General features: G+C 43.4%; 1 protein-coding gene across 1 annotated transcript; it reads left to right on the top strand.

The window, feature by feature from the left end:
- The first annotated feature begins 151 nt into the window (after positions 1-151).
- Positions 152-20,254, top strand: PSMA2 (proteasome 20S subunit alpha 2). The gene is made up of 8 exons (XM_040353249.1): positions 152-260; positions 6,002-6,078; positions 7,423-7,555; positions 9,078-9,200; positions 10,931-11,012; positions 17,577-17,650; positions 19,565-19,622; positions 19,979-20,254. Exons 1-8 carry the CDS (start codon positions 220-222, stop codon positions 20,093-20,095), a joined length of 705 nt encoding a protein of 234 aa, XP_040209183.1. The 5' UTR covers positions 152-219; the 3' UTR covers positions 20,096-20,254.
- Positions 20,255-20,883: the final 629 nt, after the last annotated feature.

Here is a 20,883-nt window from a genome sequence, read left to right as displayed (position 1 = left end):
GCACATAAAAGATCCCGTAGTACACTGAACAATAAAATAGACCTAATAAATAGTTATCTCTGACAAAATAATCAACGAGTCTGTTGTTGTTTCTGAACAGCAGCGGCGCGTATTGTACTTCCTTATACTACATTTCCCGGCAGGCACAGCGCGGCCCCTGACGTAGCGAGGAGTAGGGCGCTCGCCGCGCGTCTCACAAAGAGGAGGAGCGGAGTGAAGATGGCGGAACGTGGATACAGTTTCTCTCTGACTACTTTCAGGTGAGTGGGATGCTGAGGCGCGGACCTACCGTTGTGTGAGCCGTATAGTGTCCGCCGCCCATTGCCAGTCCGTTCTCTGTGTTCTCCCGGCCTGCCGCCCCTTCTCACCCCGCTCTGTATACCGCCAACCGGCACTTTGCACAGTCACTCCGCCGCCTGGCCGGCCAATCACAACGTGCGAGGCGCTCTGTACTCGTGCAGTATGCACAACTGTCATCATTACGGGGACCGGGGGAACATCCTGCTCCAGATCCCCTCTAGCACCTACTCGTCCCATAATGATCATTCCACACCGGGGGGGCTTCAGGGCCTGGAGCTTCTGTCATAAGGAGCCCTCATGACACTGTCTGTGTAGGCCGACCAATCACATTCTCCCTTTCATTTAGAAGCAAGAAAATGAGATTCTGATTGGTGAGACCATCAAAGCTTTCTTATTCTGTAGGTTTCACCAGCCTGCTGTGTCCCCCCTATTATAAGGCTGGGAGGTTGTGACTTTTTTTCTTTCTTATATGGCTGTCAGGCTTTGTATTTGGTGTCCTTGTGTCACTTTCTGTGCTGGCCTGTTCTAGTATTAGCCCTGGGTGCCATTCGCAGCTTATTGCTGGCCATGCAAAGCTTTTCTTCTTGTGGCCCGTGTAACACAGCCGCTAATTAGGGTTGCTACCTCATCCCTTTAAACCTGAACACATATGAATTACACAGGTTCTGAGGCTAATTTATTGCAGGTAAGGCACCAAGTGAGTTTAAAGCGGAGTTCCGCCAATTTTTTTTCATAAAAAGTCAGCAGCTACAAATACTGCAGACTTTTAAAATAAGGACACTTACCTGTCCAGGGCACCCAAAGCCGATCTCTGCCTTGGCTCTCGGATGCTGCTGCTGCCATCTTTGGTGAGGGAGTCGGGAAGTGAAGCTTTGCGGCTTCACTTCCTGGTTCCCTACTGCACATGCGTGAGTCACGCTGCGCGATCCAAATGGTCTCTGCTGTCTTCTGGGACTTATGTGTCTCCCAGAAGACAGCAGGGGGAGCAGGAAGTGGCGTAGCTACCCCCAGATAATGCAGCTATCTATTCCCCCGGAAGTGGGAGCAAATACCGTATTTATCGGGGTATTGCGCGCACCCCTAAAGTGGACCCGCATTCCTGTAAAAAACACATTTTAGTACTTAGTTTTGGTGTCTTGCGCGGCGGCCTCGTCGGGTGCGGCTTCGGGTGTCCTCTTCGTCAGGCCTGGCGTCCGTCTGCGGCTTCGGGTGTCCTCTTTGTCAGGCCTGGCGTCCGTCTGCGGCTTCGGGTGTCCTCTTCATCAGGCCTGACGTCCGTCTGCGGCTTCGGGTGTCCTCTTCGTCGGGTCCGGCGTCCTTCTGCGGTGTCCTCCCCGCTTTCCCGCGCCGAGTTTGAACACTGCGCCGGCATATACCGGGCAGGCTCAGCTACTCTCGCACTCACGTCCTGTACGTCCAGGACGTGAGCGCGAGAGGAGCCGAGCCTGCCCGACTATACACGAGTGTACTGCGCTCGGTATATGCCGGCGCAGTGTTCAAACTCGGCGCGGGTATCGGCGTATACCGCGCACCCACGATTTTGCCCTGATTTTCAGGGCAAAAAAGTGCGCGGTATACGCCGATAAATACAGTACCTGTATTACACAGGTATCTGCCCCCCTGAAAGGTGCCAAATGTGACACCGGAGGGGAAGAGGGTTCCGAAAAAACAGAAGCTCCATTTTTGGGTTGAACTCCGCTTTAATGCATCAAGATAAGAAACCTGTGTGTAGCAGGCCCCTCCTAATACTTACCCTGAGCCCCTTCTCTATCCAGCGATGTCTGGTTTCCTCAGCCAACTGGGACTCTCCTCCTGTTTGGCTGGGGCACAGCTACGGCGCCATTGGCTCCTGTGGCTGTCAAAGTAAGTTTGGCCAATCAGGGGAGAGAGGGGGCAGGTCCGGATGGGGGCTCCGTGTCTGAATGGATACACGGAGCTCTGACTCGGCTCAGGTGCCCTCATAGCAAGCTGCTAGTCTATGGGGGCACTCGTCAGGAGGGAGGAGCCAGGAGCAGCGACGAGGGACCCGATCCAGGCTGCTCTGTGCGTATCCACTACAACAGAGCAAGTATATTTTATTTTTCTAAAGTGAGACTTTACAATCGCTTTAATTAAAAAAGTCAAATATAAAACAATTCTATATAAAAATATATCTTTTTGAAAATCGTTAATTTAGTTTTCGGTCACGTGCATCCTGAATATTCTGTTAAGACACTAAAATTAAAATTTTGGTGCACCAATAGTGCCAATGGGTCTGTTGACACCCGCCAACATCTGATCCTGTCCACTAAAAACAGATGGATGGGGATCTGCTCCCTATCCGTCAATTTGATCAAATGGACAGGCAATTTGTTTACATCGGACTGGCCATAGAGGAGAGAGCGGGTTGTGTCTACTCTGAATACGCAATGGACATGGACCTGCCATCCACCTGCTCAGCGGGGGATCAGAGGACAGATTTGCCGCTGAGCAGGTAGACTCCTACAGACAGAACACCCCTGTGCGTCTGTCTGCTAAAAGCAGTGCATTTGCCTACGGTTGTGGTAATGCATGAGGTGCGCACATTCCTAAACACAAATATATGTGGCCCTTTCCTAATGGGAATATTTTGCACCTTGCATTGATGGGAGACGGATTTATAATGTGTATCCAGAGCACTTTCTGAATGTCGGAGACTTTTCCCACAGCCCTCGGGGAATACGCTCCAAATACAAGATTTGCACTCGTATAGTGAGGATCGTGCAATCTACCACCAATATTTTGGTCTGAATTTCAATATAAATTTTGGGTGAAAATCTGCCTCTATTTGTTCAGTTGTTTTACAGTTGAAAGTGGTTAAAGTTGTAACTAGCATTGTGGCTGACAAGCTGAGTCACTTCCTGAATTTTAATATTTCTGGAAAAGTGAAAGATCTCACCATCAGTTTTAGGCCTGCTTCACATTGATGCTACTTCCATAAAGTAGCGGCATTTCAAAGTAGCAAGGTCAGCGCGATTTCAGGTGCTACGTGATAGACATCTGTGTGGCTTCATGCACAGAGGTCTATTGAAGTCGCACCTGAAATCGACAAAAGTAGTACAGGAACTACTTTTGCAAAATCTGTGTCGCACTGATTGGAACAGTGCCATTGCCTCAATAGGCTGAGATTTGTCATGCGATTTGCTCTCTCACCTAGGCTTAGTACAAGAGGCCTAGTTTAGTTCATGTGCTAAGGTCAAGAAAAAAGGCATTGTAAGTTTTTTTTTTTTTTTTTTTTTTTTTTTTTGTGGAACACACGCACAGTAGTTTTGATCTACCTGGGGTGGGGGGTAGCTGCATGCCAAGTGTACCCAGAATTAGCGAAGCCTTAATGCTAATGTCTTGTACTGCGATTTGGCTTCGTGTATGTATAGAGATCAGTGTTTTGGGGTTCTTGTCAGGGGATTGACCACCTGCCAAGCAATAATGCTAACAAACCTTTCTTCTTCACTATGGAAATGTAACCAGGACAGACACCCCCCCCTCGGCCCCGCCATGTCACAATACCAGGCGGCCATCTCCTGCCCAGCGATCTTCTGGCTCTGCCTGTCACTCACAGAAGATTGAGAAGCCCCAGCAGCCTAACGGAGTGCCGCCACTCGGCTGCTCTGTCTTCTGAGTGACAGGCTGATGTGATGACGCCCTCCCCAGTCGCCAGGCACTGGTCAGGCTGCATTTCATGGGCACTGGTCAGGCTGCATTTCATGGGCACTGCTCAGGCTGCATTTCATGGGCACTGGTCAGGCTGCATTTCATGGGCATTGGTCAATATTTTAGTACACCATTTTGGTTTAGAATATTTTTTTTTATTATTTTCCCCCTCTAAAACCTAGGTGAGTCTTATGGAGCAAAAAATACGGTACTTGGTGAGAGATGAAGTTTAGTTTGAGGACAATCAGGGCACATATTAAGTTTAGGGATGTGTTTTCACTGAGCAGGAATGACGCAGCTTTTCAGCTTTCACTTTCACTATCAGCGGTTGGGAGGGGCTGAGTACAGAAGGGGAATTCTGAAAGAGCGAGAGAGTGGTTGACTACTGAGCTGTAGTATAGAATACCAGCAGTTGTTCTTTGTTTTCATGCGTCTTGACAACGGTTTTCGTGCACGTCGGTTATGTACCCTATTCACACCAGTGTTGATGTTGCATAGGTTTTTTTTTTTTTTTTTTCGCACAGAAAACTGCACACACGTTGCAGATTTCTGCGCATGAAAATCTGCACGTGATACAAGTGTTGTGAAAACGGGGCACATAATGAATGGTGTGTGTGTGTGTGTTTTTTTTTTTTTTTCTTTTGTACTTTTGCAGAACACGTGCAGAAAAACTGACGTCTGCACCATGGTGTGAATGAGGCCTTAGTGTAATTTATGTCTGCTATCAGTCAGTGTGAATCACTTCTGACATGGTTTTTCCTTCCACCCAAGAGAAAATGATATATGGGGGGGGGGGGGGGGGGGGTTGGGTTATCTCCAGCTGATTAACACCATCAGCTCTGTTCCTATGTTTTGTGTGGATGGGGGGGGGTCTCTTCTCTCTTGCATCCAATCAGCTCTCAGCACTCTCCTCGCTGAACTTTGCTGAGTGTAGGGCTGAAACAGCTAATAGATTATGAAAATAGTTGTCGAATATTATCATAATCGATTTAATTGGCCTGCATGCAGAATGCATTATTAGTTTACATTTCAGAAAATACAGTGCAGCACACATCCAGGTCAGTACACCATGCATACATGTTGGTATACCCCGTGCAGCACACATAAAGGTCAGTACACTATGCATACAGTACATATTGGTATACACTGTGGAGCACACATACAGATCAGTAAGTGCCTGAGACCTTGTGAATGTGTTTGTTTGAGGAGCAATGCCTCATGGGTCATGTAGTCCTGTACAGGCAAAGGAAGTGATTCAACCACTTCAGCTATAATTTTTTTTTTTTTTTATCCCCCTTCATGACCAGACCATTTTTTGCTATGTGGCACTGTGCTACTTTACCTGACAATTGCGCAGTCATGCAATGCTGTAGCCAAACAAAATGTATTCAAATTTACACAAATACAGCTTTCTTTTGCTGGTATTTGATCATTTTTTTATTACATAAACAATGGCTAAAAATTATATTCTTTCTGCTATAAAACATCAAATAAAAAATAAAATCTCTTCATAAATGTGTTCTGCTACATGTCATTGGTTGAAAAACTCCCAATAATTGTATATTGATTGGTTTTTGATATCATGAGGATATGCAAAGGTATGTAGTAGCTCATCTTGTGGCAATGTCATACTGGCACTTCCTGCCCACACCAGCAAGATGTCACTGCCTCACTAGTGAGTGAGATCCTTCCACTTTTTTGCGAACACGAAGATTTTTTCCAAACCAACAAGATTTTACTTTCTTGGTGGTCCTTCACCAACAATCGCGCTTTTGGGCCAGCAAACGTCTCCTCTCCAAACCAGTAAGATTGTCAAATCGGAGAAAACGGGATGGAGCAACAGTTTTATTATAGCCATTTTTGTGGAGGTTTGTAAAGTGCACTTTGCTTTATTTTATACTTCTAAATATGGATTTCTATTAACAGCTGTAAAGAATATATACTTTTGTTTACTTGTGTTCTGAGTCTTGGCTGGTATTTCCGAAATGGTATAAGGGTCCTTGATTTAACAGTTCTTTTTGTTTTATTTTAGTCCATCGGGAAAACTTGTACAGATTGAATACGCTTTAGCTGCGGTAGCTGCAGGAGCACCATCTGTTGGTATCAAAGGTATGTTATAAACTGTCGGTTCCAGTACCTTTTTTCAATTTAGTGTTGGAGGGTTTGAACTTTGGAAGCTGCCCCCAAAAAAGGGCAAGGAGGATAAGAACTAATTACCGGTATTTCCTATAGACTTCCTGTAGCTGAAATGTCCCCCATTACAGACTTACTGGGGGAAATATACTAAAACTGGAGCACTCGGAATCTGGTGCAGCTGTGCATGGTAGCCAATCGGCTTCTAACTTCAGCTTGTTCATTTAGCCTAGGTTCACATTGATGCAATTTGACATGTCAAATCGGCAGCTATTGCCGGCGCCGCACTACTTTTGCAAACTTCGGGTGCGATTTCAATAGACTTCTGTGCAGGAATCGGGATCGAGGTCTCTGAAATTGCCCCCGAAGTCGGACTGGCTTGTGGGGATGAAATTTCAATCTCGAAGCAAGCAGTGTGAACATAGGCTTAAAGCGGAGGTTCACCCGTATATATGACTTTTTCCCCTTAGATGGATGCTTGTTTTGTCTAGGGGAATCGGCTAGTTGTTTTAAAATATGATCCGTACTTACCGTTTACGAGATGCATCTTCTCCGCCGCTTCCGGGTATGGGCTGCGGGACTGGGCATTCCTATTTTGATTGACAGTCTTCCGAGAGGCTTCCGACGGTCGCATCCATCGCGTCACGATTTTCCGAAAGAAGCGGAACGTCGGTGCGCAGGCGCAGTATAGAGCCGCACCGACGTTCGGCTTCTTTCGGCTACTAGTGACGTGATGGATGCGACCGTCGGAAGACTGTCAATCAAGAAGGAACGCCCGCTCCCGAAGACCCATACCCGGAAGCGACGGAGAAGATGCATCTCGTAAACGGTAAGTACAGCTCATATTTTAAAACAACTAGCCGATTCCCCTAGACAAAACGAGCATCCATCTAAGGGGAAAAGAGGAAAAAAACAGCATTGGGTGAACTCCCGCTTTAAGCTCTGACAATAAAACCTGGAAGCTGATTGCTTTCTTTGCAGAACTTTTGCACGCTTCAAGTTATAGTAAATCGAGCCCATTGTGTCTGTGTGGCCATTGTGGTAGAGGCAGGCCTATCCTTCATGCAATAGCTGTTCTCACTGATGACTGGGGAAGCGCAGAAAATCCAAATCCACATAATGAATGGAGATTTGTGCACTGAGGGTCCTTGGGTATAATTTTTTTTTCCAGCTACGAGCTAAATATCAAATTGCATGTGAAACAATATTTGATAATTTTTATTATTGTTTTTGGCTTCTCACTGAGATTTTTAGTGCACGTTCTTTTCAGACATTTTATTATTCACTGTATGAACAGAGTTGTACACTTTTGTTTTCCAGCTGCAAATGGTGTTGTATTGGCAACTGAGAAAAAACAGAAATCAATATTGTACGATGAGCAAAGCGTACATAAAGTGGAGCCAATTACCAAGCACATAGGCATGGTGTACAGTGGCATGGGCCCAGATTACAGGTGAGCATCAATGGAAGTAAACCTGATTGTGTTTAATAGAAAATTAAAAAACTGGAATACAGAACAATTCTGGTTTTAAAATCCTCTTTACTGCAACTGGGTAAAATGATGGTGTTCTACTCATGAAATGACTAATTTTACCCAATTAACAGCACCATTGTTGTCTGCAATAGGTGTACTTTTTGCTGAATTTGCATCATTTTGCTGCAGTAAAATGCACGATTTTTGATAACGCTTGAGCTTGCATTGCCGTTCATTTTGAATGGTAGCACTATAGAGAGGTGATAAACTGTGCCGATAAAAAAAAAGTCCGCAATAGTCCTCACGTGACATCAGGACAATATGTAAGCAATTGATATCTTCCAACACCTGCACAAATGATTATACAGTTATAGGTAGATCCGCTCAAAAAGGTCCATATGCACTGGCTATAAATGACACTGCAGCGAATCCACAAATCAATGACGTTCCCACCACCATATACCAAAGGGCAAGCACAAATACACATTCGGCTATAACCCAGCCGCGGCCTCTAACTTCCAGGAGAGTGAAGATAACAGGGAACAGACTCTCACCAGGGATGAACTTCAGCACACCTAAGGTTCCTTCAATGTAACATGCGGTCCGTGGAATCATTCACATAGCATAGACGGAAGAAGAGGGACCATAGCGTAACACTGTAGACACTGTTGCATTTATTAAAGTAATGTACTTACAAAACACAAGATTAAAAATCGCATGTAAACTTGCTGGCCGGCAATGTAAGAGCCCTTCCTCCCCACGACGACTGCGTGCCCTCCCAGATCCGTTTTGTCTTACGCTGACATTCTTGAGTCTGTTTCCTGTTATCACTCCCCTGGAAGTTATAGCCGAACGTGTATTCGTGCTTGTCCTTTGGTAAGCGGCCATTTGTATATGGTGGTAGGCACTTCATTCATTTGTGGATTCGCTGCGGTGTCATTTATAGCCAGTGCATATGGATCTTTTCTGAGTGGATCTACCTATAACTGTATAATCATTGGTGCAGGTGTTGGAAGATATCAATTGCTTACATATTGTCCTTATGTCATCTGAGGACTATTGTGGACTTTTTATTTTATTTTTATTGGCGCAGTTTATCATCTTTGTTATGTTTATCCCACCTTTAATTGCTGCCTTTTATTTTTTGTTTAATTTAGTACACAGTCTAGCGTGGTTTTTCCTCTTTTTTTTTTTTTTTTTTATAACCACTATGGGGAGGCTTGAAGCGTGTGTTGTGCTACATTGGAAAAAATAATTCAGGTCCATTTAAAATCTGCTTTACGTTGGCAGCCCACTCGGTGACATTTCGCAACACTTGTTATAGTCATTCTTGCCATGCATTGTGGTTATTATTTCAGTGCATTGAATGGCAAAACGCCACACTAATGTACATGCATTGCTACAACACAAACATCTGAATAGGTTAACACTAATGATGATTATGCAGTGCTCTTTTGACATGTGTGTTGTAATCTATAATATAATTTTTTTTTCCTCCCAGAGTCCTTGTTCGACGAGCCAGGAAACTAGCCCAACAATATTACCTTGTGTATCAGGAACCTATTCCAACAGCACAGCTAGTACAAAGAGTGGCATCGGTTATGCAGGAATATACACAGTCTGGGTAACGTTTAATTGCTTTTCTTTGTTGAAACTACAAATTTACCTCTTCTTTTTTTTTTTTTTTTTTTTTTTTTCTGGTGCCCCTTTAAGAAATCTTGTAAATATGCAGAGATTATGTCTGAAGAAAGTGGCAAATCCCATGTTGCCTCTTTGTCCACCTTCCCAGTGTAAAACTTAAACTCTTGTCCCACTGTAGCCCCAACTATGAAGGATATGATGTAATAAAGTTGCATCTTCCCAACCCCACTGTAGACCTGTATATTGGAAGCTGGCCTGCTGATTGTGTTCTTGGTTGTATGTTTTAATCTGGCAATTAGTTTACCCGCCAAAGGCCACATGAAACACTGACTACAGAGTGTAGGAAGATAATACCACTTCTATCCTGTTGTATTTTACATAGGAGTTGCTCACTGTGAATAAAATTTTTGCTGTAAACTTAATTTCCCCTTGACATGGAATACATGTAAAAATGTGTATTGTACATATGCACACACTATACTTTTTACTATCTTAATGTATTCTATGCATTAAGATAATAAGCATTCTGTGTGCAGCAGCCCCCCTAAACTCCCTTAATACTTACCCGAACCCCATCTCGATCCAGCGATGTTGCACAAGAGAAATGGCTGTCCTGGCCTCCCCTTCTTATTGGTTGAGATGGCAGCAAGGCGCCATTGGCTCCTACTGCTGTCAATCAAATTCTGAGCCAATAAGGAGAGAAAGGGTCTGGCCACGGCTCTGTGTCTGAATGGACACGTGCAGCCTCAGCCCAGGTTCCCCCATAGCAAGCTGCTTGTTGTGGGGGAACTTAACAGGAGGGAGGGGCTAGGAGTGTCGGCGAGGGACCCAAGAAGAGGCGGATCGGGTGCTGCTATGTTCAAAACCATTACACAGAGCAGGCAAGTATAATGTGTTTGTTTTTAATAAGGGAAAAAAAGACTTTATCACTTTAGTGAAAAGTAGCTTGGTGGTTTTGTGCTTCTGCAGTATAGTATATAGATTGGCAGGGTAAAAGCAATAGTCTGCAACTGAAACTAGGGTTGTACCAATACCGAGCATTTGCCCGAGTACTTGGGCAAATGCTCCGATGCTTTACCCGATACCTGGACAGTCGGGGTGATCGGTGTGGAGTTGTAAGCACTGATCACCCTGTATAAATTTAAAGCCAGAGCTCGCTCAATCTATACAGCGGTGATCAGTGCTTGTAACTGCCCCTAAGGCCGCACTGATTACCGTTGACTGTCGCCGTATCCTTGTTCTCCTCAGTTTCGCCCTCGATCTGTCAGGATGGAGAGCAGAGATGAGAGCTGATAAATCCGGCTGCTTCCTTTTCTGAATGAGCAGTCAGTGATCACTGACTGTCCATTCACATAACTGAAACATCGTAACCTGTCTCAAAGGGGAGATGTCGGGGGTCTGTTAAGACCCCTGATATCTCAGCAAAGCCCCCCCAACAGGGGTGATTAAAAAAAAATTGCAATAAAAAAATTGTAAAATAATAAATGCACTGTAAAAAATGGGGGAAAAAACAAAAATGACACGTGTGCCACTGTCACATGACAAAAAAAAAACGGTATCTGCGAGTACTTGAAGAAAAAGTATCGGTACTTGTACTCGGTCTTAAAGTGGTATCGGGACAACCCTATCTGAAACATTAGTTTCCATGTTTTGATCTTTGAGTAACTAAATATTGAGTTTTAATTTAGTATCTTTTTGTTTTTCTGTCTCCAGTGGTGTACGTCCATTTGGAGTGTCGTTATTAATTGCAGGCTGGGATGAGGAGCGACCATATTTATTCCAATCGGATCCTTCAGTAAGTAGCACTAATGATTCAACCCTGTCATAGAACTAATTACGGTAAACAGTTTCTGGTACAGCTAAAAATCTTTGTTTTGCAACCTGCATGCTTTAATGTACAGTATCTCACAAAAAGTGAGTACGCCCCTCACATTTTTGTAAATATCTTATATCTTCAAGTGACAACACTGAAGAAATTGCACTTTGCTACAATGCAAAGTAGTGAGTGTACAGCTTGGAATAACAGCATAAATTTGCTGTCCCTTCAAAATAACTCAACACACAGCCATTCATTTCTAAACCACTAGCAACAAGAGTACACCCCTAAGTAAAATGTCCAAATTGGGCCCAATTGGCCATTTTCCCTGCCCAGTGTCATGTGACTTGTTGGTGTTACAAGGTCTCAAATGTAAATGTGGCGCAGGTGTGTTAAAGGGGTTGTAAAGGAAAACTTTTTTTTCATAATGAGCATCCTTTTCCTGCAGACGTTCCTCTTTTCACTTCCTCATTGTTTGTTTTTGCTCAGAAGTTGCTCTATTGCTTCTCTGTTCTGTTCACTTCCTGCTTGTCTGATTGTTGCTCACCACCGTGAAGGGAGGCTTTACTGCGTTGGTCGGTGACGTTCCCTCCCCCCTCCTGGGAACTACATCTGTGCGGCAGGACGCTCTCTACGTGTTAGAGACTTCAAGGAGGTGTGAATTACTGGGCGTGCCGCAATTCATACTGGGAAATGTAGCTCTTACATGAACGAGCGCCGCAAACCAGGAAGTGAATGAGAGAACAGAAACTAGAACGCCGGAGGTGATATAGATGAAGGAATTTAATGGGTATTTACTTGTTTTTTTTAACAGAATCATTACACTATTCTGTCTGTCTACCTTGCAGACATTAATTTTAGGCAAAAAAAATTTTCCTTTAAATTTGGTTTTATCGCTTTCACTCTCTTACTGGTCACTGGAAGTTCAATATGGCACCTCATGGCAAAAAACACTCTGAGGATCTGAAAAAATAAAAGAATTGTTGCTCAACATAAAGACCTTGAAACTGAGCGGCAGCACAGTGGTTTAACAGGACAGGCTCCACTCAGAACAGGCCTCACCATGGTTGATCAAAGAAGTTGAGTGCACATGCTCAGCGTCATATCCAGAGGTTGTCTTTGGGAAATGGATGTATGAGTGCTACCAGCATTGCTGCAGAGGTTGGTGGGGGGGGGGGGGGTTTCAGCCTGTCAGTGCTCAGACCATACGCTGCACACTGAATCAAATTGGTCTGCATGGCTGTTGTCATGATGATGCACAAGAAAGGCCACAAACGGTTTGCTGAAGACAAGCAGACTAAGGACATGAATTACTGGAACCATGTCCTGTGGTCTGATGTGACCAAGATAAACTTAATTGGTTCAGAAGGTGTCAAGCGAGTGTGATGAAAACCCTTGTGAGGAGTACAAAAGCAAGTGTCTTGCCTACAGTCAAGCGTGGTGGTGTGATTGTCATGGTCTGGGGATGCATGGGTGCTGCCGGCACTGGGGAGCTACAGTTCATTGAGGGAACCATGATTGTCAACGTGTACTGTGACATAGTGAAGCAGAGCATGATCTTCTCCCTTTGTAGACTGGGCCACAGGGCAGTATTCCAACATAATGACCCCAAGCACACCTCCAAGATGACCACTTCCTTGCTAAAGAAGCTGAGGATAAAGGTGATGGATTAACCAATTTTGTCTCCAGACCTAAACCCATTTGAAAATCTGTGGGGCATCCTCAAACAGGAGATGGAGGAGCGCAATGTCTCTAACATCCACCAGCTCCGTGACATGGGAGTGGAAGAGGGCTCCAACTTGTGAAGCTATGTTGAACTCAATACCCAAGAGTGTTTAAGGCAGTGCTGGAAAACAATGGTGGCCACAAAAAATATTGACACTTGGGCCCAATTTGGACATTTTCACTTAAGGGTGTACTTACTTTTGTTGCGAGCGGTTTAGACATTAATAGCTGTGTGTTATTTTGAGGGAGCAGCAAACTTATACAAGCTGTACACTTCTTTCTTCCTTTTTTTTTTTTTTTTTTTTTTTCCTTTTTCTTCTTTCTTCTCTATCACTCCTAAGAAAACAATCAGACAAGGGAGATAACCAAAAAAAATACGCACTTCTCCCCCCTCCAGACCATCACTATCGGTCCTCCCATATACTATACAAGGGCCTATCCAGCTTGTTTGCCCACCTATTAAAACAGGTTATTTCGATGATGTTCTAGGGGAGACCAAGGAGAAAAAAAAAACAGTCCTGGGTAGGGGTGCAACGGATCGTCATTGATCCGTGATCCGCACGGATCAATGACTTTGGATCGGCACACACGTGATCCGTGGCGTGCCGCGGGACTGCAGAGCAAAGCGGTAAAAAAACACATTGAAATTGTCTCCGCTCTGTTTGCACACAGCCCGCCTGCTCCTAACCACGCTGTGATAGACAGAATGCGTGTCCAATGCGCTGATGTGTTTTGTCTATTACAACGTGGGCTTAGGAGGAGGTGGGGCTGTGTACGAGCAGGAGTGGAGACGTTTAAACATACGGGCGGTGAGTTCAGTTGGTTTCTAGCAGAGACAATGCTGCCGTCCATCCGTTCCCCCCACACTTCTCCCTGCTGGCTCTGATAACCCCCCCCCTGCCGTCAGTCCGTCCCCCCCCCTCCAGCTGCCGTCCGTCCGTTCCCCCCCCCTCCCCCCAGCTGCCTTCCGTCCGTTCGTTCCTCCTCCCCCCAGCTGCCGAGTCTCCTGTCCCTGCTGCAAATAGCACACAGTGAGATGGGTGAGCTGTGCTCTTCCCATCTCAACTGTGAGGACTGTTTTTGGAGCTGACAGGGTTAACAAAGAGAACCTGTCACCTTCAATTGCTATGACACAGGGAATTGTTTTCTCTTGTGTGATAGCAATAAAGTTAAATGTAAAAAAAATAAGAAATAATAATTCAATTAATAAAAAAAATAAGTAATTAAAAAGTAAAGAAGAAGAAAAATAATATTAAAAATAAGAAAATTATACAAAAATTAAAAAAGTAAAAACGACAAGCTACAAAAAAAAGTGATAATGTAATAAAAAATAAAAAATATTTGAACTAACCGTGCCGCCCCTGCCATCCAACTGCTATTCTCCGGGGGGGGGTTCGGTTGGTGGGGAGGGGGTGCATTGCAAAACCTGGCCTTGGGGTGGCAGGGAAAGGAAATCCAGCCCTGCTGGCTGCCCTCTCACTTCTTCCACCCTGGCGAGGCGGCAATTTGGGGCACAGGGAGGCGGCAATTTGGGGCACAGGGAGGCGGCAATTTGGGGCAATTTGAGGCACAGTGAGGCTGCAATTTTTTTTTTTTGCTGATCCGAAAAATGATCCGATCCGTGACTCCTGATCCGAGGAACGATCCGAACCGTGAGTTTTTTGATCCGTTGCACCCCTAGTCTTGGGGCTGTTACCCAGGGTCCCCATAACTCAGCTAGTGTTTCTATTCTACCTCTGATCTTGTATGCCTGTTCCATTAATACTGTCTCATTTACTTGAGAATGCCATTCTTCAAATACTGGTCTATTAGGAGACATCCATTTTTTTGGCAATTGGCTAACAAGCAATAAATAAACGCACAACACAAAAAAAAGAACCCAAAAGCCCCAACAGCCAAAAAAAACTTGCATAAACGCATGCATCCATAGTTGATGAATGCAAACGCACAGCCAAAAACCCTCACTACTTTACATTACTAAAATATATATATATATATATATATATATATATATATATATATAATCATTAAAAAAAATTCACTCATATTTCAAAGGGAATTTATTTTAGTTTTTGCAGTAAAGAAAAGTACATCCAATTTAATTTTACAGGGCAAGTGTAAATAATGATTTTACAATTCAGTAAATGCAGTTCCGATCATCTAACATAATAGTATATTGGCCACTATAGTTTATTCAATACAGAATTTGAAAACAACAACTGGCTCTTATGTCTTGCCTAAGATAATAAAATGGCCATATTCGACATGTGTATGTTTGGTTTGCCATATGGATTGGTAAATATGGATGTTGGTAGGACTAGTACTCTCCATATTGGTCATCATTCGTGAGGAATGGTGTGGTATATTCCCACCCAAGGAATAACTTAAAATATTTCTTTTTTTGGGCAACCTCAGGCTTCATAGGTAATTTTGTATAATGGTAATGCTAGATTTGGTGCATGTCGGCTGCCAAATGATTTCCAACACAGAGTGCTAGTATTTTTGCATAGCAGTAAAGCACACAATGGAGGAGTTTGGTATATTTAGCCATATCAGAAACCTCTAGCCCAAAAGATATATCTAGTGGGGTTGCAGACATTGGGTATGCTTAGTAAGATGGTGTTAATCTGTTATTTCAGACCAAAAGGCTTCCCAGACTGTATGTAAAAGGTGCCTATATTGGTACAAAATCTGACAATTGAAAGCAGGGTGTTTGTAAAATTTAGGTGATTGTATGTATTTCAGTTGAATTCATGTGTCCCTGGAAGAGATGACCAAAGTGATAAATTGACTTATAATATCCTGCCAGTTATCCATTTAGTCTTAGAATGTACAAGGGCAGAATATGTGGAAATCAGTTTTTGGTGCCCTGGTTGCGTAGGCATTTAATTTCCTCTAATTTTGGAGGGGGGCCAGGTCACTCCAGCCAAATATCAGCTTGGCCACTGCAGCGTGTCTAACTGCAAATAAAAGGAAGTCTTAGAGCCGGTTCACACAGGGGCGGCACGACTTCGTGGGCGACTCGGCCAAGCGACATGAAGACGACTTCCAAGGCGACTTGCAAAATGACTTCTGTATAGGAACGGTTCTATTCACTAGAATGGGACGTGACTTGTCAGGCGGCTGCGTCGCCTGACGAGTCGCCCCAGTGTGAACCGGGTCTTGGGTACACCATATTTACTCTAAGTTTTTAAAGGATCTAAAAACATCACCTTCATATAAATAACATGATCTATATTGGGCCCAGTAGGGCCCTTCATTTATAAAGAACTCTGAGTCTTGTGTTGATGTAAAGGTTAACTGGAGCGGCTTCTAATCAGGAAAGTTTTGTTTCTTGCCTGCCCTCTCCTGCCTTCTCCGCCATTCATAGAACTTTTTACTACACACACGATGCGCAAAGTTCTGCGAATGGGGAAAATGAGATGTCATTCAACTCTGTTAACCACTTAAGACCCGGACCAAAATGCAGCTAAAGGACCTTGCCCCCTTTTTGCGATTCGACACTGTCGCTTTAACTGACAATTCTGCGACGTGGCTCCCAAACAAAATTGGCGTTTTTTTTTTTTTTTTTTTTTTTCCCCCACAAATAGAGCTTTCTTTTGGTGGTATTTGATCACCTCTGCGGTTTTTATTTTTTGCGCTATAAACAAAAATAGAGCGACAATTTTTAAAAAAATTCAATATTTTTAACTTTTTGCTATAATAAATATCCCCCAAAAATATATAAAACATTTTTTTTTCCTCAGTTTAGGCCGATACGTATTCTTCTACATATTTTTGTTAAAAAAATATGCAATAAGCGTTTATCGGTTGGTTTGCGCAAAATTTATAGCGTTTACAAACTAGGGGATAGTTTTATTGCATTTTTATTTTTTTATTTTTTTTTTACTAATAGCGGCGATCAGCGTTTTTTTTTTTTTTTTTTTTTTTTTTTTTTCGTGACTGCGACATTATGGCTGACATTACGGACAATTTTGGGACCATTGTCATTTTCACAGCAAAAAATGCATTTAAAATGCATTGTTTACTGTGGAAATGACAGTTGCAGTTTGGGAGTTAACCACAGGGGGCGCTGAAGGAGTTCTGTTTCACCTAATGTGTGTTTACAACTGTAGGGGGGTGTGGCTGTAGGAGTGACATCATCGATTGTGTCCCCCTATAAAAGGAGTGACACGATTGATGCAGCCGCCACAGTGAAGAACGGGGAAGCCGTGTTTACACGCGGCTCTCCCCGTTCTTCAGCCCCGGAGACCGATCGCGGGACCTCAGGGGCGATCGGGTTCCGGAGCTTCGGACCGGGTCGCGGGAGCACGCCCGCGACCCACGGCTGGGTACATGTACAGGACGAACCTACATGTGCCCAGCCGCAGCTTCCCTGCAGGTAATGGAATAGACACCGCTTTACATATCTCTAATGTGTATTGTGCTATATCCCAAAAAACATTTTCTTACTAAACTTCAGCTTTAAACAATCCATTTACTCTGTACCCCCAATCTTGGCGTTTTTATATACTCTCTTGTGCCATTTGCACGTAGGCCATTTAATCTAACAATGTGGTGCTGTCTTGTGAGTACTCACTCCAACTAGGGAATACCCAATCAAACAGAACAACAAAAATTCAATAGTTTCTGACTGGAATGGAATTCAGCATAGTAAGTCTGTAGTGCTTTGGACAAAGCGAAGCGCTGCATTGTCTCGATGACAAGAATTTTTAAGGCTTTATAGTAATGTTCACTAATGCTGTGTGTACTAGGGACAATGCATAACTTGTCTGTGGTACTGCTATCATTTAACATTCATTTGTTTCCTTTTCTTAGGGAGCCTATTTTGCATGGAAGGCAACAGCAATGGGAAAGAATTATGTGAATGGTAAAACCTTCCTTGAAAAAAGGTACAGAAATTGTTGTAAAATCTATGTACACATCCTTCTGTTTAACACTATTGCTGCTGCACCATAGTAGTAGCATAGTAAGGGCATTTACTTTCGGCAGATCTTCTTCTTTTTTTTTTTTTTTTTTTTTTCGTACATACCTTTTTATATTCTGATTTGGTCCAGGGCTTCCGCGTTCTGATGACTCCGGCACTGGGCGTTCCTATCCCTGCCTAAGGGTTCCAATGACTGCGGGACTGGGCGTTCCTATCCTTCGGTTCGATGATTGACGGCTTGTGAAACAGGTGACCTGTCGCACAACGCGCGTCACCAGATTTCCGGAAATACCTGAGCTGCTATACGGCGCCTGCGCCCGCCGTGTAGAGCTGACTGCGCAGGCGCCGTATAGTGCCAACTCGGCTATTTCCTGACATCTGGTGACGCGCGTTGTCAATCATCGAACCGAAGGATAGGAACGCCCAGTCCCTCAGTCATCGGAACTCGAAAGCCCTGGACAAAAACAGAATATAAAGGTATGTACAGAGAAAAAAAAATGACCTGCCTAAAGTAAATGTCCTTAGTATGCTGGCTCTGCTAGATGTAAAGTTAAATTATTATTTTTTTTTTTTTTTTTTTTTGGGTGAACCCCCGCTTTAAAGAGGTTTGAGTCTCCTGTGAAAAAAAGAAAGTCGGCAGCTACAAAAACTGTTACTGCTGACTTTTAAAAAAACAGCCACTCGCCTGTCCCACGATTCACCTGCTGTCTTTCCTTTGCACCAGCATCTTAACTGTGGGCACCTGTCTGTGCCAGCTTGCAGCTTCACAGTTGAGTACCGACTGCATATGCGCGAGCAGCGCTGTCTATTTCGAATGATCCCACAGTCTTCTGGGAATTGTCGTGTCGCTTCTGCACACAAGCTCGGCAGGACTTTTTTTTTTTTTTTTTTTTTGAGGGTTCTTGGTAATTTTCTTGCAAAAAATACAGATTTTTAACTAGTAAGCAACAAATGACAGAAAAAGGTTTAGTCTTAGGGTGGTTAAACTGACCTCATTTATAGAGGAAGTTCATCCTTTTTGATCTAAGAACAAAATGTTACTTTGTTTATAGTGATCTCTGATGTTGAGATAAACTTGGTAGGCTGCCTGGATTTTTTTCAGCTGTCAGAAGTGAGCAGAGAACTCTCTTCACTTGTAAGGCCTCATTCACACGAGGCTGCTCTGTTGCCACGGAGTCCGCCAGCTCAGTGGGAGATCTCTCTGTTGATTTCCACTCGTGGGGGGCTTGTCGAGCGCCACTTGCTATGGAGAGATCCCCCAGGACTGATGCCGACTGTATCGGCATACGTCCGATTTTAGCGGATCAGACATCAGTGGACATGGTCACCGCTGTCATCTGTCGCTCCATAGACTTGCATGGAGCGCTCGTTCAGGTCCGCCGTAAAAACGGACAGGCGGACCTAAACTGTCAGCCCGTGTGAAAGGGGCCTTATCTAGAAACTGGGAAATGCTGTTTTAAGATCGGGAGGGGAGTAGAATCATGATTTTAATTCTTTAACGATTAATCGTGCAGCTCTACATTAGAACCTATTACAAAAAAAAAGCACTTCAGTCCATCACTTTGTACACAAGTCACCTTTTCCTAGGCCAGTCCTTGTTGCATATTGTACTTATTCCGTATTGGCATAGGACTTTCAGGGGTTTTTGGGGCACTACAGCAGCTGGGGACACTGGCAGGGCGAGAGCCAGAAATTGTGGTGTTTGCTACCAAGATTAACAAATCCTTATTTTATTTTTTACATGGTTTTGAGAGGTCTGCAGATATTCAAACGCTTGCTTTCTGGGTCATTCATTTGAAATGGAAGGCCATTTTTCTGAAAATCTGTTTCCTGGTTGGAGCCGAATGGGAATGTGAACTGATATTGCTTTGTTTCATAGATACAATGAAGATCTTGAACTTGAAGATGCTATACACACAGCAATTTTAACATTAAAGGTAATTACTCTGTTGAGGTAACACTTTTCAGTGTTTGCAGTGTCCCACTTGGAAACCTATCATGAGTGAAATGTTGTTATTGCTGACCCTTTCCTGAAAAGGTAAGTTTGCTGATTGCCATGTGTACATCTGACTTTAGTACCTTGAGTCAAAGGCACTTAATACATATGTATGTAAAATGATAAGTCAGTATCTGTGATCTTCAAAGTATTATCGGTCTGTGATGCAACAAAAATTTTCAGGCAGATCACAATGAGAGAACCATACAACTATGATTTTCTGAAGGTCCGCAATGCCAGAATATCAAATTTTCTCATAATGCAATTCCCTTAATTGCTGCTTTCTCTACTCTGCAGGAAAGTTTTGAGGGTCAGATGACGGAAGACAACATTGAAGTTGGTATTTGCAATGAAGCTGGATTTAAGCGACTCACTCCTGCTGAAGTCAAAGATTACTTGGCTGCTATAGCATAAACGGCTTCCAGTCACGGTTTAGTTTTTTTTTTTTCTGCCACTAAAGGATTCAAAATGTTTCTTTGCAGATTTTTTTGCATACTTTCTTATTTCTACCTGTCTTGACAGATCTTTTTAAAATGACATGGTTCTAATCACAATAAATAATATCAAATACAACCGGGACTTTTTTTTTTCTTGAGTTGTCCATTTTCCACGTATATTTATATTGGGGGCGATTGTTACTACCACAGTCATATTTCATAAGAAATCAATATTAGGAGTATGCACGTAGTCATACAATTTTGAGACTTTGACAAAGAAAAGTTGATACATTCTCGCCCTAGTGGTAATATTTAGGTCGGTTATAGGAACTTTCATGTCCACGGGGGTTAGATAATGTCTAAGCTGATTTAGTCTCTGTTAAAACCAGGTGCTAAACCATGCCTGAAATGTATTGCTGAGCTATATGTTGCATAGGTTAAAATTCAATTAATATTTAGTGTCAGTCACTTTTACACATGCCATTGGCCAAGAGAAACCTGCAAGTTGGTTTACCGTCTGTTTTAATGGGTGATTGTTTTCTTTTTTTGGTAAAGCTGGGGACACCCCTCAGACCTCTGCATACACTTTAGGCTTTGCTCAGCCCCTTCTAAAATGCTTTTTCTCCTTGCAGGTGAGAAGCTGCTTAACACCGTAAAAGCTACGTTTTGCACATTGTTTATACGCGTTTGTCTGCTTGGTGTCAATGCATTCTATTGGTCAGAATATTTGTTTATTCTGACCATTCGAATGCATTAACACACAAA

This window comes from Rana temporaria, chromosome 5 (assembly GCF_905171775.1).
Source record: "Rana temporaria chromosome 5, aRanTem1.1, whole genome shotgun sequence".
Taxonomy (NCBI): Eukaryota; Metazoa; Chordata; class Amphibia; order Anura; family Ranidae; genus Rana; species Rana temporaria.
The sequence above is the reverse complement of the archived record's forward strand: the minus strand, read 5'-3'. Positions and strand labels throughout refer to the sequence as shown.

Bases quoted from the DNA above. Each gene is read 5' to 3' on its own strand.
- PSMA2 (XM_040353249.1), top strand. From the start codon at position 220: ATGGCGGAACGTGGATACAGTTTCTCTCTGACTACTTTCAG. The intron at 261-6,001 runs GTGAGTGGGATG...GTTTTATTTTAG, and splicing joins TTCTCTCTGACTACTTTCAG to TCCATCGGGAAAACTTGTAC. The intron at 17,651-19,564 runs GTACAGAAATTG...TTTGTTTCATAG, and splicing joins AAAACCTTCCTTGAAAAAAG to ATACAATGAAGATCTTGAAC.